Raw genomic sequence first — 20606 nt, 5'->3', positions numbered from 1 at the left:
GTTCTTATATTTTTGAAATTTTTTTCTTAAAAATATAAAGGTTGTTATTATTCTAAGAAATGTTAATATTTGACCACTAAAACTTAAGGTTCAAATTAAATTGGCAGAAATTATATAGTTGTGGTAACTAAATGCCTAAAGTATAGAAATTTATTTTTGAGATGATAATTCTTGTATTTTCTCTAAAGAAATTAATAGTTTAAAATATATTGCCGAAACTGGTTTGGCTCAGTGGATAGAGTCCCGGGTTCGATTCCAGTCAAGGGCATGTACCTTGGTTGTGGGCACATCCCCAGAAGGGGGTGTGCAAGAGGCAGCTGATCAATGATTCTCTCTCATCGATGTTTCTAACTCTCTATCCCTCTTCCCCTCTGTAAAAAGTCAATAAAATATATTTAAAAAATAAATAAATAAAATATATTAATATGCCAAGTATGGTAAAATTTCAACCTAAAATATAATATTTTATTGGTCTAATTAAAAAAGAGGTTAATTCTGTGATCCCAACCAAAATTTTTAATACAAAAACCAGTTTAAATTTAATTAATATCTTATAAGACAATTATAAAAAATATATAATCTTTAAATCAAAACTAAATGTATGATTATGTAAAAATCTTAAAACATACATTCTTGTTACATTTAAAAAATCAAAAAGGTGAGATGTTGGAAGCCAATTCCAGCATGTCAGCAGGGCTGAATTATCTGGGATGGCTGAAAGGCATTTCCTCAAACCTGAAAAGGATGATTGCTTGCTGCCAGACAGCTCAGGGCAGCTCAATCTACAAGTTATTGCCTCCTGTTGGCAAAACACCTGGACAGCCAAAGGAAGTTTCTCCCAAACCTGACAATCTGACAATGGATTCTGTACCTAATCCTAACCTTTGATGTGTATATCTCCTCCTTGCCTTCAGACAAATCTACCTAATAAAATAGTAACATGCTAATTGACCATACCTTCATGAAGCTCACCAGCCAATCAGGCATGAGTATGCAAATTAACCCAACAAAGATGGTGGGTTAATTTGCATACATAGGCACCAGGAATGCTTGTGTCATCACCATGGTGATAATACAGGTGTTCTGCACCACCCCAGCTACTCCAGGACTCTAGGCAGCATGGGAAGGCGGAAAGGCAGCTTTGGGCCAGAGCAGAAATGCGACTCTGGCCAGAGCGAAAGCAGCGCCAGCAACCAGGGGAAGGAAGGCCCATTCTGCACGAATCTTTGTGCATCGGGCTTCCAGTTGTGTTAATAAAAAAGCAAGGGGTTCTGAGATGAGAACTTAGTTCCTTTAGCTAAGTCTTCTCTAACTCCCCATAATGCCTTCCAAAATTATGTTTAGTCTCTAGACTTTATTTAATTTATGCACAGCATCTTTCCAGGTTCCTGAATTCTTCTATATGCCAGATCAAGACCACTGGCACAGAACATCAGAACATTGGTGGTAGTATTAAAATTGCTGCAGAAAGTCATGCCACATGACAACAAAACCAATTACCTCACAATGAGGTGTGATCACCAAACATTCTTTATGAGTGGTGACTATTTAGAGTTAAATATGTAGACTATAGTTGTAATTCTATAAAAGTTATTTATGGCAATGAAATAACTACAGTGTTTTTACCAACATATGGTCTATTCGCTGAAATTTGTTAAAAGTAATAGTGAATTAATAATGCACACACAAAAATAATGTGTTGATTTAATTATAAGCAAATCTTGGTTCAAAGCATTTTAAAATCAATAGGGTGCTAATTTTCACATAAGACATGTGGACCAGAAATTTTGTCCATTAAATCCAAAGTCCATTAATAAATCAAGGTCCGATGATCTCACTCATTTATGGATAATAAAGAACATTATAACCTGATGAACAAAAAGATAGATACAGAGGCAGAGAAGCATCAAACAGACTGTGAAATTACAGCGGGAAGGCTGGGGAGCATTGGGGGTGGGTGTGGATAAGAGATCAACCAAAGGACTTCTATGCATGCATATAAGCATAACCAATGGCACAAGACACGGGGGAAGGGTGGTGAGGGCATGTGCCAGGGGGTTAGGGGAGAACAGGGGAAGGTCAATGGGGGGGGGGGGGGAATAAGAAAGGAGACATAGGTACTACTATTTGTAATACTTTAAACAATAAAATGGGGGTGGGGGGGAATCGAGATCCACAAAATTGAAGGTTTACTGTCCTACTAAGCAATGATCTGTTGCAATGCCATCCTGTGTTTTTATTTGTAAGTCCACGCCTCATTTTACAATGAAGCACAGGGAAGGGGGTGGGGGAGGCACAAAGGAATCAGCCAAGAGCCCATCAAGGAAATAGTCTGTTCCATTTTGTTTATTGCTTCCTCCCCAAAGCCTCTTCAGCCCAAAAGTTCTCAGAGAAAAGAAACTTCAGAAAAATGTATAACTTCAAAACAAATAAAACCTTAGGCTCTCCTCTTCGGTGATGCTTAGCAACAAGCTACTGACCAGACATTGGGAACAAATGCTCCTCCCTCTCTCACCTGTTTCTTAGAGGAGAGCAGAGTGTTCCGCTGGAAAGGCAGTCCCCACAGGCAAGGAACTCGCACGTCTTCTGACTCGGACACTGCCAAATCCCTGGATTTCCAACAGTAAGAAAGTGTCGGTTGTTTTGAATTCAGAATGTTTTACATTCTCTGATTGGGAAGCTGATAGTAAAAATTATTTTTAAGAAACATTAGCCAAGACCGGTTTGGCTCAATGGATAGAGCGTTGGCTTGGGGACTGAAGGGTCCCAGGTTCGATTCCGGTCAAGGGCATGTACCTTGGTTGTGGGCATATCCCCAGTAGGGGGTGTGCAAGAGGCAGCTGATCGATGACTCTCTCTCATCGATGTTTCTAACTCTCTATCTCTCTCCCTTCCTCTCTGTACAAAATCAATAAAAAAATATATTTAAGAAACATTTTATGTGCAATTTTCAAACAATATTTTTCTTCTTATAAAAGTCATATATGATCACTAACTTTTAAAAAGCTGAGAAAATACTGAATATTAAAAAAAAAAAATGTGGCCTCTCTGCCAAAGAAAACAGATATTGATACCTGTTGTAGCTTTGCTTGCTTTATTTTTTTAACATCATTTGGATCATGTTATACGCATTATTTTGAAGCTCATGTTTTTTACTCATTATATTGTCAGTCTTTCTAGCAATGGAATTATTTTAGTAGTCATTTCAAAAATTCACCTTTCAGTTTGGTTTCAATGATCCTCATTGTAACTTGCTTTCCACGTCATTAATTTCTCTTTTTTTGTTGTTTTCTCTCCTATTTTTTCTTGTCTTTCCTGGTTCTTTCTGTGGCAGACTTTGCTAGATTCCAACTGATATTCATTCCTCCTTATTCCATTTATTTGGGGCAGTAAAGTGCTCAACTAAAACCCTTCACTTTTCCAGACTCATTAGAAGTGAGGTTAACATGGCAGAGTGTGAGGCCAATGTGAGTGGAAGTTTGCTGAGAACATCAAAGAGAGGGCCTCCTGCCTGGAATTGACACCCCATGTGGCCCCATTGAGATAAGGAGCAAGAGACCAAGGCTCAAATTGGAGGAGCAGGAAGACTGAAGAAGGGTCCTGCAGGTATCATCCACGTCACTGCAGGAGTCCTGGCTGCCTGTGCTTGGAGTTTTGGTTGAGTGAGATCCGGTTGCCAAGTTTCCGGTTGATTTGCACCAAACGCCAGCACTTGTACACCTTGACACAACAATGATAGGTCATGTAATCTTCAGCCTTGTAAAAGGTCATCCTAACCCCTGTGGTCTGCTTTTGTTCACTGCCTCTGCTTTCCCACTCTGCACTTGGGGCTCTGAATCTTTGCCCAAGACCAGCACCCACTGTCTGGATTTTAGGCACTTCTCTGAAATCTTGTCACTCCAGGGCACCACTTCAATACATTGAGTTAATTTCTGGTCCTCACGGGACCCAGTGCCTGTGAGAGTGATATTTCCTTCTTTCTCCGTCTTCTCCTGGAGATCCTTGCTTCTCTCCTCTCTTCCACAGGGACCCCGGGCATAATGCCCCTGATGCCAATTAGCTCTTCTGTAAGACAGGAGGAACCTTTGATGTCATACAGTTCAGCCTTCTCTGTGCAAAACCCCTGACACAGAGGTGCACAAAAATGTTAACTTCTGGTTCAGGACAGGGCAGGAAACACAGAGATGTGTGTGTGTGTGTGTGTGTGTGTGTGTGTGTGTGTGTGTGTTAAGTAAATAATCCCAGAATAGTTAATAATAGAAAGTTACCCTTACCGTTTCTTAGAGAAAGTTTCCTTAACAGTACAGTTCCCAGAAACAATTTTCAGCAAACCTTTAATCCAACAAATAATAACAACTTAATTTAGCAAGCACAGGCTTAAAACCTGTTACGTGCACGTTATTGTTATAGTTTGTGTGAAGTACACAGATCTGTGATATCAAGGCCCTGCTCTCAGATGTGCTTTGTCTCAGGGGGAGACCCTGGCCCGCCCCAAACAACCCCGATACAAAGTGGTGAAGAGTGTGTAATGCGGGGGAGAAGGAATTCCCTGTCTGATTAAGGAGGAAGGGTGGTGCTTCATTTTTAGTGGATAAAATCCAATGACCAAAATAACTCAATCCAGGGATTTCAATTTTAATTAAACTTTGGAGAACTGAAAGGAAAATGAAAAGATAATCCCAACAAGGGGTTTGTAAAGACTGGGAGCCAAGAAATGGGGCCGCCCCACCTTTGGGAGGCGGCCTTGGCCTCACTTGCTCTGTGCCTTTTGGCCTTTGCACCTTCTCCACACACACTCCTCTGGGCCCACCCCCCATCCCTCCAATGATCCATTTGCTCATCTCTCTCTCAGTTTTCTCAACTATGAAGTGAGGATAACAACAGAAACTTTCCTTCTGAAGCTGCTGTGAGGATTTACATAAATTCAATTAAACAGCAATACAATGAATGACTTTCGCACAGCTCATACAAAGTGCGTGATAAGGGGTAAGCATGGTTCGTCTGTTTTCATGGTGTTATACTCAGATATTTATTTAGCTCCTTCCTATGTCACTGTATGTTAGTGATACGGCGCGGGATGAATGGGACGTGACCACTGCCCACAAAGCAGTTTGTGAGAGGAAGAAGACCTGGTAAACAGTTCAACCGAATGCACCAGGGTAAGTGCTATGATAAGGGATGCATAGAATGTGCTGTGTGAATCCCTGACCGCATGTTGGGGTCTTGGAAGGTGGATGGCATCCTCAGCATCTTTACAAGCTCTGCCGAGACATTACTGAGAGTGGCTTCAACCCCAGATTTTTTGTCACCAATAATCTGCATAATATGCCAACATCTTTGTTGACAAGGTTTGCTGGCCTCCATATGATATGGGGGGTGGCCCATAGCCAGAATGGGTGGGGCATTGGTTGTTGGCTGGACTCTTCATTCCCTAGTGGTGATCACTGCCTTAGACAGGAATCCTTGGGGGCGATGGTGTTGATCATCCCTGTGGTAATGGTTCTGGCCTCCAAGCTCAACCAAATCATTGTAGTCTGCTTTCTATGCTAACTCTGAAATGGCGGGCTACTATCTCCGAGGTGATAAACGTGTCAAATGTTGGGGAACTGTGATGCTACGGCTGGCATGTTCAGAAGAACAGTGTGTGGGTGTGTAACCACTTGCCCTTGGCTAGGTCCCAGCAACAGCTTTTGAGTTTGTATCTTAGATTGTTGTCAATTTTCTGTTTTGTTTTTCCACAGAATTTTACTATTTGACACTTCAGCATCAGATACAGCAGAAACTGAAATTGCGTTAGTTGAAGAGGACAAAGTCAGAGCTGGAAAAAAAATGCATGAATTATAGATGTTGATAGCTACCGTGTTGTATATATTATCGTCTTTGAAACGCCACATTTTTCACTTTGTCATCTTCTCTGTGACTTCAGATTTCCTTTGGTTGGTTGATGAGTGGAGGAGTGACCGTGGCTGTATCCACCAAGAACACCCTCTCATGGTATTTAGGCTTTTGGGGGATTTTGTCTCAGCCTATGTGGTATGTACGGGCTGGGCTGCCCTCTTGGCTAAATCATTCTGTTTCTTATGAGAGAGGAGTATTTTGTAAGTGGTTCTTGGATATCCTGAGGCTCAGCTCTGGGAATACACTTGCTTGAAGATAGTCCAAAAGAATACGGCAACTTGGATTCTCCAAAGATCAACCTCAGGAAAGGCGAGCTGATACTTTCGGGCTTCCCTAAGCCTGTTCCCTCCTCTTCTCTGCCTGCACAGAAATCTCAGAGGATTGAGATTTTGCTGACTTTCAAGGAAGAAATCTGGCCTTTGGAAAAGAGCAAGGAGGAGCTAAACAGGCACGATGACTAGATACATCCTGAGGGGCTGCTCCGAGGAAAGCGGTGGCTGCAGAGGTTCCAGTTGGCGGAGGCCGCTGGAGATCGTGCCAGACTTCCTGTTGCTGGGCAGTGACTCCAGTCTGGTCAGGCGAAGGTCCTAACCAGAGTCTTCCTTCATCATGCTCTGCCGCTTTGGATTTGCGGTCCACACCGGGTGGGGAGTGGCCTGGCGGATAACGAAGTACCTGCTTTGTGATAAATACACCACAGCTGCTTGAGACCAGCACAGGTGTGTCAGCCGGGCTGCAGTCCCCATGGGGAGGAGGCTTATAGCAGAGGAAGAGGGCTGGCCGGGTACGCAGGATATGCGAACAGACTCTTCTAACAAAAACCATCCATGCATTATCTGTCTCCTGTTACACATGGAAGCAAGGTCTCAAGAAAAACCTCGAAATGTCTGGAGGAAAGCCGGGCCTTCTAATTATGAGACCCAAATCAATAACATAAAGCACGCTGAGACTGTAGGGGTTTGGCCCATCTCTTAGCCTGGTTTCTCCTTGAGGGAGACAAATCTTGCCAGATGAACAGACTGTCCTATTCAGAGAAATAGGTTCCTAGAGACTATCAATCTCCTACCCACCTTCTCCTCCACTGGAAACTCCCCTTTCTCTGTCGCCTGTGAGCTTTGGAATAAACCTTCAGGCTGGCACATGGCAGTCAGCAGAACACACTAGGACTATCTGGAATTCATTTGAATATGTACTTATTGAATATGATAGGTACTTACTCAGTTTCCCCTTTACCTTTAGCGCCAAGCTTGACTCTGATTTCCAGAAAGTTCAGGAAAAATAAGGAGGGACAGTTGTCTTTGAAGTACTTATTACAATTTTTCTCCAAGAAGCTGACGAGGTTTATTCTGCTCTTTCACTTCTCAAGAGAATGAAATGAATTGCCGAGTTCTGGTGGTCATGAGCACGAGGTTTCCCTTTGCTCCCCTTTATAAGATGGGCCAGCTCTGAGCCAGGGAAACAGACACTTTTAGGAGATGGGAGTCTCTATGAGAGGAACTACTTTCTATTATTGTACACAGCATGGGGGGAAAAATGGTACTTTTCACAGATATCTAGAGTTCTACCCAGGACCATGTGATTTCTGGCCTTCCCCTCCTGGATTCAGATTACATAAGAGAAATAAATCCTAAGATTACATAAGAGAAATAAATCCTCAATTCACATATCCTCATGAATGGTGATTATAAAGGGGATGTGGGAACAGCACAGCCTTGGGAAAATGTCTTAGTCCATTCAGGCTGCTATAACAAAATACCACAGGCCTTATAAACAATAGAACTTACTTGTCCCATTTCTGTTGGCTGGAGGCCCATATCCAGGAGTCAGTAGTTCAGTATCTGGTGAGGTCCTGTGTTCTGGTTCATAGGCAGTTGTCTTCTCTCGGTGTCCTCACAGAGACTCTAGTGGGACTTTTTATAAGGACTCTAATCCCACTCATGAAGGTTTCATTGTCATGACCCAATCATCTTCCCTAGGCCCCACCTGCTAACACCATCACATATGGGGTTAGTTCTCAACATAGAAATGTTGGGAGAGGTCACACTCAGTCTGTAGCTTAATATAAGGGAGTCCAGGAAAAAAATATCAAAGTAGATTTTAGCATCTACAGTTCCTGTTTAATTAACAGACAGAACGGAAAACTGCAGCTTTTGCTAGCTCCCATGCTATTTGGCTGTACTTTCTTTAACCCATGGATTATGTAAGATGTCTTACAGCTTTGGAAAATGCTATCTCAATGCAGAATGATTCCAAACTCGAGTGCTCATCAAAGTCAGAGCCTGGCGGCACCAGACTCTTCTAGGTGCTTATTGAAATGCAGATTCCAGGATTCTGACCCCGCTCTAATCAGAATCAGGAGCACGGGCCCCAAAGACTCTGTATTTTGAATAAGCTTTCCGTGTGGCTCTTATTCCTCATCAAAATTTGAGAATCTATGCCAAAACCCCAAATCAGGAGCAAGCCCAGAGAGTCTTAAACTCTCTTGCCCTTAAAGGAAAAAAAAAAAAAAAAGTTAAGTAAACAGAAAAAAATGTCCTGGCCCCTTTGAATGGTTCTTTAAATCTGCTAGAGAACTCTGTGTACCAAAGCTGTGATCAGAACTCTCAGGAGCAACTATGATAAGAAAGGTTTTCACTCAACCCGCAGAGCTAGTTGAATGGGATCAATAACCTTTGCCAAAACCTCTCATGCAGAGATGCCATGAATAACTTTACCATTTTAAAGTCCACACAGTACAACTAGGATCTCCAGCCTATTCAGGGAGCCTTTACAAGTCTGTGTCAATTGATTGGAAGTACTGAAGAGACTCTTCAGTTATAGTGTAAGGTAATTAATGAAGAGAATGGAGAAAAGTGAATCATACGAACATATTCTAAAATATGAACATACTAGAAAAAGATATAAAGTTTTAGCTGATTTGACAGAAAATACCAATCCCACCAAAAATTGTAATATCCCTTATAATAAAAGACTAATATGCAAATAGACCAAACGGTGAAACAACCAAACAACCGGTTGCTATGATGTGCATTGACCACCAGGGACCGTGCAGACCATGGTGAGCATCAGCTGCAGCAGAATGGTAGAGCAGGTGAGCTCAGGGTGCCAGACCAAGGCAAGGCATATGTCGCTGACTTTGAAGGGAGCCTCTGGTGGTTACTGAAAATTCTTTGAGCCCACACACTGTGGTCCCTCATCGCACTTGCACCTGCTGCTGGCACCAGCCCTGCTCACAGCCACTGCCGGTGCCTGGCACCAGCCCCTATCACTTGGCACTGTCAGCAGATGCGAATGGCTGCTGGCCCTGATTGCCCTTGAGGGCTTCTCCACCTCCCCCTGCTCCTGAGGGGCAATTGCGGCAGCAGCTACTACTCAGACTCACTGATGGTGCTGGCCCTGCTCAGACCTGCTACTGCACCAGCCCTAATAGCTCTGTGCTATCAGTGGGAGCAATGGTTGGAGTGCAGTTGCTAGCAGAGAAGGTATCTGGGTCATGGTGGGAGGGGCCAGATGGGAAAGTGAAGGATGGGCTGTGACCCACCCCTGTGCCCACTGCAGCCTTCTGGCTCACATTTCCTTTCAAGGTGCATGAATGTATGCATTGGGCCCCTAGTTACATTATAAAAACAATGTCAACAAACTGATTAGTGAGTGTCAAATTCAATAATATTTAAGACTAGAGGCTCAGTGCACAAAATTCGTGCATGAGGGGTGTGTCCCTCAGCCCAGCCTGCAACCTCTCCAGTCTGGGACCCCTTGAGGGATGTCCGACTGCCAGTCTAGGCCTTATTCTGGTAGAATCAGGCCTAATCGGGCAGTCAGACATCCCTCTCACAACCCAGGACTGCTGGCTCCCAACTGCTTTCCTGCCTGCCTTTCTGATTGCCCCTAACTACTTCTGCCTGCCAGCCTGATCACCCACTAACCACTCCCCTGTCAGCTTGATTGATGCCTAACTGTTCACCTGCCAACCTGTTTGTCCCCAACTGCTCTCCCCTGCAGGCCTGGGTTCCCCCGCAACTGCCCTTACCTGCAGGTCCGGTTGTCCCCAACTTCCATCCTCTGCCAACCTGGTTATCCCTAACTGTTCTCCCCTACAAGCTTGATCACCCTTAACTGCCCTCCCTTGCAGACCTAGTCCCTCCCAACTGCCCGCCCCTGCTGGCCATTTTGTGGTGGCCATCTTGTGTCCACATGGGGGCAGACATCTTGTGTGTTGGAGTGATGATCAATTTGCATATTACTCTTTTATTAGATAGGATAGAGGCCTGGTGCACAGGTGAGGGCCAGTTGGTTTGACCTGAAGGATGTCCCGGATTAGGGTGGGGGTTCCCTTGGGACACGGGGCAGCCTGGACAAGAGGCCTGTGGTAGTTTGCAGGCCAGCCACACACCCCCGGCCCTGGTATCTGGGATTTATTTATCTTCTATAATTGAGACTTTGTAGCCTTGAGTGAAGGCCTGGACCCACCATTGCCAGGGAAACCTAAGCCTCCTGCTCCCTCCATGGTTGCAGCCATCTTGGTTGGATTAATTTTCATACTTGTTCCTGATTGTCTGGTGGGTATGGGTGTAGCGGAGTGATGGTTAATTTACATATTACTCTTTTAATAGATAGGATTACTCGCTGCACATAAAAAACAAACAAACAAACAAAAAAAAAACAACCCACAAAACACCTCAAAACCACTACTCTGAAATATCAGTACTTGTATATGAATGCAATTTAATAGAAGTCTTTTTATTTTTCACCATAATCCTAAAAATTTGTGCCATATTTTCATTAGGAAGTTGTTTAGGTAAAAGGATCTTTTCTAAACTATCAAAGGTGTTTTAATTTTTGATCAATCATGCTAAAGATTTCATTATCTTTCTACTCCTTCTATAAAAATAATTATAAAACTATTACTATATAAAGGAGTGTGATACTTAATTTTATATCTATCTCAATTTGACTGAGCCATAGTGCCCAGATATTTGGTCAAGCATTATTCTCAATGATGTTATGAAGGTGGTTTTTTGGTGGTTTTTTTATGAGAATAACATTAAATTAAATCAGTGGTCTTGGAGTAAAGCAGATCACCCTCCAAAATGTAGGTGAGACTCATCTAATCAGTTAAAGGCCTTAGTGGAACAAAGAGCCAGAATAATTCTGACCACAGACTATCTGTGGACTCCAGATGCAGCTCTTCTCTCACTCTTCAGCTTGCTGGCCCATCATGTACATTTTGGACTCATTAAGCCTCCACAATAGCATAGCATGAGCCAATTCTTATAGATGATACAGAAGAAAGATAGATGAGAGAGAGAGAGGGAGAGGGAGAGGGAGAGGGAGAGGGAGAGGGAGAGGGAGAGGAAGAGGGAGAGGGAGAGGGAGAGGGAGAGAGAGAGAGAGAGAGAGAGGGAGAGAGAGAGAGGGAGAGAGAGAGAGAGAGAGAGAGAGAGAGAGAGAGAGAGAGAGAGAGAGAGAGAACAACCCCTTGGGAAAGGAGACAAGGATGAGCTGGCAATATGGTTCATGTGTCAGATGTGAAACCTCTGATGTATTTTACAAAGAACATGAAACTTTATGGCAAAATTATTGAGCAAATCTTATTTGTTAAATTGAGAATAAGACATTTAGAGATCTAATTCCCAATAATAGTACCTTTGATTGTTGAATTCTGAGCTGGGTCAATGTTTTGAGGAAGATCTGGAGGAACTATGCAAGTCATTATGGTAAAATTCATTTTATACTTAGTGTTTTAGCACCCTCTCTGTTTTAAAGAGATAAAGAGTTTAACTGAAAGAATTCCTCTACTAATAAGATTGTTTCTTTTAATGATAAACTTAAATGTAAAGTAAATGGGTAAATATAGCTCATTAAAAAAAAATTCACATTTAACAAAATCACCAAAATTCAAACCTTTTAAAAATAGACCTTGTCTTTGATGTTTATTTCACATTATCAAAGTACATCCAGTTATGCAAATTTACACTCTTATTTCACATCTTTGCATTCCTGATATACATATAACAGGACAAAGAACACCTTTGCAATATTCAGCCTCAAAATCCTGCTTGGTGAAAACAACATTCTCAGCTGACTTATTCTTTCTGCACAGGTACAAATACAATTCTAAATAGTTGGAGTGAAAACTCAAGATTGACAACAACAAAAAAGTGACCAAATTTTTATGCCACCTGAGGTTATTTGTACTTGATTTTTAAAATGGTCTTCTAATCTCTGAATTATTATTCAATAGGTAACATTTCTTCGGGAGCTCCTTAAACTATTTCAAGAAGCCTAGTTGTTTCTGGTGTTCTTACAACCTACATGCAGTTGACAATAGCTATATACCAATGATGCTTAAATATTGGCATTATTAAGCTATGTACTCACCTAAGATATTTTTTAAAGTGGTAGTCAACATTATCTCTCTTTTGTGAAAACATCTTGCTAGGCTAGAAAATGAGCAATTATTTCTGCAATTAGGCAAAGGAAAAGGACAGACCAGTGCAACACAGTCCTAACTTTAAACAAAATTATCAGATTGCATTAAAGACCTTAACGTTTTAGTTATAATCCTATGGAATTCAAATGTACTTCAATCACATTGTGGTTCTAGATGACTGCATGCTCATTCTGTTCAATGTTGCTCACAAGATCTTTTGTGTCACTAGTTCCTGTGCTTGGTCTGCTGTTGAAATAGAGGGTGTTTTCAAAAGTGCTCTCCTGAGGTAAAGGCACACGCCTCTTCTTATAAAACATATAGGCTGCGAAGCCAGCACCCACTGCCATCAGGAGGACCACAACGATGACTCCTCCCGCCACACCAGAAGACTTTTTAGTGGGCTCCATCTTCCTAGGGTCAGCTAGAAATAAATAAAACCATTAGGAAAAGGGTAGACGGAGGCGGAGGGTAGGATGCTATGCAGAAAAACATAAACTCCTTTTTTTGGAAACTAAAATATATAAATATTCTTTCCAGCGACATTTGTCCAACAGAAATGCAGGACATGAAAACAGAACAGATGATTATTTTAGATGTTAAGATTATTATTCAGTTGCAAGAATATCTTATTTATCTATGTAGTATAGAGCTACATAGGTAATCAATGTTTTAAAATATTTATACCTGCTTTAAAATAGTTAAGACTGCTTACAAATACATTATATGAAGATAAATAGAAGAGTAATAATAATAATCATGATGACAATAAAAAGCCAGTGAAAATATTAGGAGGAGAATAAAGTAAAAGTAGCAGAAATCTGGGCTCATGAGTGTAATTAGTTAACAAACAGCACTCATGAGGTAATAAGGGGTTGTAGCAATCCAGAAATCTCACTGAGTTTTTTAGCAGCCATAATTCAAATTGTATATAAAATTAAAATTAAAACCATTGCTTAAAAAAAGAAAAAAGCCACAGGGATTATTGAGAGAAATTTCTTCTATGAGTTCTTAGGTAAGGTAACTCTTATAAGGTAACTCTTTGAAATGGAGAAATTAATGTATTTAAAAGCATCAGTGGTAAAACCACCACTCTGACTCCAAAGCCTGCTTTTCGAGAGTGTCAATCAAGGGAGGCTGATGCCATAATGATAAAGTTTTTATGTAAAACCCAACTACTGCCAAAACCGGTTTGGCTCAGTGGATAGAGCGTCAGCCTGCGGACTGAAGGGTCCCAGGTTCGATTCCTGCCAAGGGCATGTACCTGGGTTGCTGGCACATCCCCAGTAGGGGGTATGCAAGAGGCAGCTGATCGATGTTTCTCTCTCATCGATGTTTCTAACTCTCTATCCCTCTCTCTTCCTCTCTATTAAAAATCAATAAAATATATTTTAAAAAAAACAGCTACTCATCTATCCAATTTAACTAACTACTCTTAGAAAGGAGTATAGGAAAGGATTATTATGGTTTTTTAACAAACTATATTGATACTTTACTAATAAGGAACTTGAAATTTCATAATGGCCTTACCTTTTTCTGTCATTAATGTATGGGTAGGTTCAGCATCAATAACTGTTTGTAAAATAAGAAATTTATTAATTACTTAAAAAATCCATAATAATTGCATATAGAGAGTATCATTTGGTTCACAGATACATAAAATCCTCCATGTTTGGGTTATAATACCATGTATTATATATTATATATTACTTATATATGAGAGATAGATAGATTTAATATACAGATATAGATAGATTTATTATATCTATTTATACATATTCTATAACAGTATCCTATAGCTGTATGATGAGTTTGAACATATTGAAATATCTGAAAATGCAGAGGTAGGAAAAAAGGTTTATAGCTTTAATACAAATAAATAATGCAATAATTAATCCTATATAATAAAGAGGTAATATGCAAATTGATCCTCATGCCCTCACAAGATGGCTGCCTACAACCAGGCTGGCGGGGGGGAGCAGTTGGGGGTGAAGAGGCCAGCAAGGGGGGGTAGTTAGGGGCAACCAGGCTGGCAGAGGGGGGGAAGTTGGGGACCACTAAGCTGGTGGGGATGGGGGCAGTAACAGGTGCAGTTGGGGTGACCAGGTGAGCAGGGGGAGCAATTGGGGGTGATTAGGCTGGCAGGGGGAGCAGTGACCAAGCCTAAGGGATGACCAGGCCAGCATGGAGGACAGTAGGGGCAAATCAGGCCAGCACACAGAGGCAGTGAGGGGCAATCAGGCCGGGGGTGGGGGGGAGGCAATTAGGGGTGACCAGACAATTAGGGGTGACCAGGCAGGCAGATGAGAAACTAGAAGCCAGTGGTCCAGGATTGTGAGAGGGATGTCCAACCACCTGTTTAGGCCTGATCATGGAGACCCCCCAAAGGGTCCTGGATTGGTAAGGGTGCAGGCTGGCTAAGGGGACCCAACCCCAGTGCACCGGGCCTCTAGTAAATAATAATACAAGAATAAACTGGTTCACATACTCACAACTATAAAATTACTATTGCCCACCCCTGTACAGTTCTCCAATTTGCATCTGAGTCTCTGATACTGACCCTCAAAAATCTACCCAATCTATCCATAAATGTATTCTAGGCTAGCAATTTTGAAACTGACCCATGGAGGCCTTAGGTATTACAAGCATTTAAATGAAAGTGAACTAAGACTCCAGCATTGTACCAAAGGGTGGATAGTATCTTAGAACAGAGTTTTAAAAGACTGAAGAACTATAAAATTCTAAAATAATAAAATCTACGGGGGTGAATTCATCTAATTCATTTACTTATATCTATTATGAAATTAACAGTTTTATCTGTTGGGAAGGATATTATATGAAGTGGGATAGATAAAAACATCATTAATGTCCAGATACCACATCACGAACAAATAACACTATTTGCCCAATCCCTTTCCTTCCGTGGTCTGCCACTCGGTTTCGGTAGGAGGCTTACATCGTCTTGGAAGAGTTAGTCCTTAAATCTTACATGATTGAGTCTTATACAGGATTTGCTGTAATAAATCCTATTTCCCTTCCACAACCTGGCTCCTTCTGGTTTGCCAAGGTGACTGTCTCACCCTTTTCTTCTCATGACATAAGGCTTTTGTGGGCTGGCTCTCCAAACTGCTGCAATTTCCCAAATCCATATTAATGGATATCCCATTATAAATCAAACCATTTTGTCAGCTCAGCAGGCACGGAGTGTTTTTTGCTTCCTCAGAGCTGCAGACAGTAATAGGTCACTACAGTAGACTGAATTTCTCGCTTATGCAGGGAGAACTCACAAGGAAGTTGTATTCACATTATAATCCTACACCCGACATCTTAATATTACAAAGCAATGGTAGCCTGTGAACATATGTGCCATAGGGCAAATTCTTACTTACTTTTTGGTCTTTTACAAATAAACCCTTTGTAGGAAGAACAGTGAATATTATTCCAAAATCCAGAAGATGCAACTAAACAAGCGCAGTCATTTCGTTCACCAGAGGGATCTCCCGTGTTCCAGTTGACAAAGGAGAGTGGGTTATTGTTTATCCATTGCCACTTTCCTGTTTATCAGATGCAGCCAATAAAAGCACAAGTTAAAAATAACCCATCTTAAATGAAGTTCCATTTGTCCAAGTAAAACTTGTAAGCATACTATACACTATAATTAATAATTGTTTATAGTCAGACTTTTAATAGGCAAGATTATAATGTCTACAGGGAAGTAAACTGAGAATATAGCTCTAGGTGAAAATTTGTTACTAATTAATACAAATATGAATACATATTCTTCCCTAAGTCTTATTCTGGCAAAGGCAGAAAATATTTTCAAAGCTTCTTAAACTAACTTAGCTACTGAAGTTACTTTTTAAATTAGCATCTTTTATATATTATGGGTCATTTAAAATAAGCAAATTTTAAATGACCCATAATATATTTCAGTTCTTATAGCAAATGAAAATATGTTTGGATAGTTCAAATTCTTAACAAATTAACCATTGTTTAAGGCAAGACTTTCTGGAATGGAAACCTTGTTTACCACACAATAGTTTGACATATTTGTGATTAAATCATCCTGAAAAAATTACCTTCAACATTTCTGAACAATCCTATCCAAAAATTGGTTTTGCTTTGAAGTGGCTCAACTCGGAATGACAGAAAACTTGCTTCAGCAGCACTTTCAATAGAAGCCAAAGAACCACCTGCAAAATATAAAAGAACAAATATGCTGGAAGTACATTTAAGTAGCTGAAAATATTTTTATCACAAAAGTGTTTATATTAAGACCAATATAAATCATTCTAACATGCCCACTTAAGGAGAAGTTTTTAAAGAGTAGACATTTGTCTTTTCAGAATTTCAGTTTCTATTCTGAAAGTACATTTTTTAAGCATCATTTGTGTACATACACTGAGTTGTTGCAGGATATGCAAAGATGAGTAGGACATAGAATGTCTTAAGAGGGTTATCCTGTAGAATAAAGAAATAATATTCAAATTGACCCTCACAGCCTCACAAGATGGCTGCCTACGACCAGGCCAGAAAGGGGGTTAGTGAGGGATGACCAAATGACTGAACAGCAGGCTGCATGGGGGACCAGGCTGGCGGGGGGGGGGGGGGGTAACCAGGCCAGCAGGGGAAGCAGTTGGGGGTAACCAGGCCAGCAGGGGAAGCAATTGGGAGTGACTAGGTCGGCGTTGGGGGGGGCAATTAGAGATGACCAGGCCTGCAGGGGGGGCAGTTAGCTGTGACCAGGCTGGCAGGGGGTGGGGTGGGGGTGCAGTTGAGGGTGACCAGGCCAGTGGGGAGGGAAATTGAGGGTGATTAGGCTGGTAGAGGGTGTAGTGAGGGGTAACTAGGTTAGCAGGAGGTGACAGTTGGGGACAACCAAGCCTGCAGTGGGTCAGTTAGGGGTGATCAGGCTGGCACACAGAGGCAGTGAGGGGTGATCAGGCTAGCGGGGGAGGGGGTAGGAGTTAGGGGCGACCAGGCAGCCTAGCAGGTGAGTAATTGGGAGCCAGTGGTCCAGGATTGTGAAAGGGATGTCTGACTGCCAGTTTAGGCCTGATCCCCAGGATGGGGGCCTAAACCAGCAGTCGGACATCCCCCAAGGGGTCCCGGATTAGAGAGGGTACAGGCTGGGCTGAGGGGACACCCCATGCATGAATTTTGTGCACTGGGCCTCTAGTGATAATATAGGTAGCTATGAGTTGAGAGTATAAAAGAATGTATTAGAAGATAACATAAATACAATATGCTATTGACATGTCAAAGTAGGAGAGAATTTGTTTTAGGTGAAACAGATAAAAGGCAGCATGGAGGAAATAGAATTTAAGATATTAAGGAGCATTGGATTTCAAGTAGAAAAAATAGAAAATAATGCCAGGAAGAAGAAGAATAAAATAAAAGACAAGGAAAAGAGAGAAGCAGAGAGCTTCTTCAGGAATAGTGATGGCTCACAAACACTGGAGTCCTCTATATTGGTGATATGATATAGCTAGATGATAGATAGATGATAGATAGATATAGATGATGATATAGATATAGATATAGATATAGATATAGATATAGATATAGATGATATAGATATAGATATAGATATATCGGGAGGAATTAGTAGTGTTAACAGAAAGTGCAGTTTTGCTGGACTAATATGATAAGTGGGTGAAAAAAGGTGGGTTAGGCCTCACTGCAGATGGCAGGAAATGGGTATTTAGGGCAAGATGGTAATAAAAATCATTTAGTTTTTTCAGGCATCAGAATGGTGCAATGCACTGCAGGAGTATTAATCCAGCTGTTATGTAAGGACTGTAGAAAATAAGAAGAGGAAAAACTGAAATATTGATTCAATATTTAAAATATTGATTTCAATATTTAAAATAAAGATTGGCCCTAGGCAGTTTGATTCGGTGGATAGAGCATCCCATGACAATGACAACATACACTAGATTAAATCTGATTCAGTGTCAGCATTAGATTTTATAGTAAATAGCTATATTCTTAATAATAACAACTAATATAATTGAAGCACTTCCTGCCAGACATTTTGCTTTGGGCTTTACAAGTGTGATCTCACTAAAATTTTACAACAACCTTATTAAATGGGTACTATTAGTGCCCATTTTATAGTTAAATATAAATGCAGAAGATAAATAATTTGCCAAGATTGTAATGATAATAGAGGGCAAAGTCATGGCATGATCCAGGCATTCTAAATGTTGAGCGCTTAACCATATGCCTGCATCCCATGTTACTGGATCCTTTGGATGTTTGATTTGATCACATGTTACATAGTCCATTAGTAAATATATTTTATAGACAGTAGCTATTTCAAAATATTTGTGATGTATTTTAATAAATGAGAATTGTTTACATTACTTACAGAAAAATACGGTCACCTAAAACAGAGTTTCTACATATTCATTGAAAATTTAAAAAAATACTCAAACATAAAATAAAACATATTTTGATTTTAAAAATCCAAAACAGAATTCAGTTGACATCATAAGACATGGCAGAGTAAGGACCCCTGAGTATCCTCTGCTCCACAAAAGCAATAAGAACACCAATAAATTTGTCAAAATCAACTTTTTTTCAAAACCAATTATGTGTAACTACCCAAAGGAAGCATTTATTTAAAATAAAGATTGGCCCTAGGCAGTTTGATTCGGTGGATAGAGCATCAGCTTAGGGACTAAAGGGTCCTAGATTTGATTTGAGTCAGGGGCATACCTTGGTTGCAGGCTCCTTCCCGGCCAGGGACCTGGTTGGGGCACATGTAGGAGGCAACCAATCGATGTGTTTCTCTCACATCAATGTTTCTTTCTGTCTTTCCCTCTCTTGTCCACTCCCTCTAAAAATCAATGGAAAAATATCCTTTGGTGAGGATTAAAAAATAAATGAATAAATGAATATTGGATTTTGGTAAGAACATTGAGTTTCATGGTATTATCATTTATGCTAATCTCAATACTCTGTGGCTGTCTTAAAAACCAACAACCCCAAAATAAAAGTGAAAACTATTAGCCTAGAAGACACTGGAAAAGTCAAAATGGTGTTGGAGTTCTTTGAAAGTCCCATTATTTGATCTCCCTGACAGTTCTCTGGAAAACCTCGCCTGCAAAACCTGCCTTTATTTGACCTGACTCAGAGCTCATCTAGTGTAAACAGCCTTTCTTTCCCTGGCAGTGTTTCTCAACAGCTATCGGGGCAATTGTGTCAATTGCAGCTAACTGAGGCAGTGATTATAGTGAGGAAAAAACAAGCTAACCAAAAAACATAAAAGGAAAAACTGAGAAATAAGGCTTTAAAAAGCATTGGCCTATTCTGGGAATCTAGAAGGCCATAGACATGACTGAAGAGGCACATGCCCAGGACTATGTGCATTCTCATGAGAGATCTAAAAAGTCCCTAACTCTCACCTCTGACTGACCTTGAAGCACTGCACAAGTATGAAGAGAAGGCTAAGACAGAGTTTTAAACTGTCTCTTTTTTTTTCAGATTATAATTCTTTTAAAATATGATTTGATCTAAGGACACTATAAAACAATAATAATAAATCTGTGCTGATGGACATACAATGCATAAACGTGTATTTGTTTGAAAACAGTATCACAAAGGATTGCAGGAGGAATAGAGCTATATAAGAGCAAAACTGAACTAGATTGTTGCATATTATTAAGATGTTAATTGTCATTCCCCAGGGCAACCACTAAGAAAATAACTAAACAAAATATAGTAAAATTTAAAAAAATCAAGAAAATTAAAGGTACACTAGAAATCATACATTTAATATGAAAGAAGAAATAAATAATATAGAGAAACCAAAAGATGTAAGACATATAGAAAACAAATGGTAAAATGGCAGGAATAAATCCTTACCAGCAGATACATTAAATATAAATGGTTTAACTATTCCAATTAAAAAGGAAACAGAGATTGACAGAATAAATAAAAATAAAATTTTAAGTTATTTAATTACTAGAGGCCCAGTGCACAAATTTGTGCACAGGTGGGGTGCCTCGGCCTGGCCAGTGATCAGGGCCATCTCACCCAGTACCAATTGGTGCTGATGGGGGCCAGCTGGCCGGGGAGGTACTGCAGGAGGTTGGCCGGCTGGGGAGAGACATTGGTAGGGCTCCAGGGCATGTCTGGCCTTTTGGCCTAGTTTTGATCAGCCATATCCCAGCAGCAAGCTAACCTACTGGTCAGAGCATCTTCCTCCTGGTGGTCAGTGTGTGTATAGCAACTGGTTGAATGGTTGACTAAAAGGTTGACCGATTGGTCA

At 40.8% G+C, this 20606-nt stretch overlaps 1 protein-coding gene across 2 annotated transcripts in view; it reads right to left on the bottom strand.

The window, feature by feature from the left end:
* Window positions 1-11803: 11803 nt before the first annotated feature.
* The window catches only part of MRC1 (mannose receptor C-type 1), a 106322-nt gene continuing 97519 nt past the window's right edge, over window positions 11804-20606 (bottom strand). For both annotated transcript variants that reach the window (XM_084894453.1, XM_084894454.1), the window contains 4 exons: window positions 16408-16521; window positions 15718-15882; window positions 13859-13900; window positions 11804-12752 (listed from right to left, as the gene is read on the bottom strand). In XM_084894453.1, the coding sequence (XP_084750579.1) occupies window positions 12502-12752; window positions 13859-13900; window positions 15718-15882; window positions 16408-16521 (572 nt within the window). In that variant the 3' untranslated portion in view covers window positions 11804-12501. The remainder of the gene's footprint in view (window positions 12753-13858; window positions 13901-15717; window positions 15883-16407; window positions 16522-20606) is intronic.

The sequence above is a fragment of the Pipistrellus hanaki genome (assembly GCF_964339955.1).
Source record: "Pipistrellus hanaki genome assembly, chromosome: 1".
NCBI classification, from domain to species: domain Eukaryota; kingdom Metazoa; phylum Chordata; class Mammalia; order Chiroptera; family Vespertilionidae; genus Pipistrellus; species Pipistrellus hanaki.
Note: the sequence above shows the minus strand (reverse complement) of the source record. Positions and strands in the feature narration are given on the sequence as shown.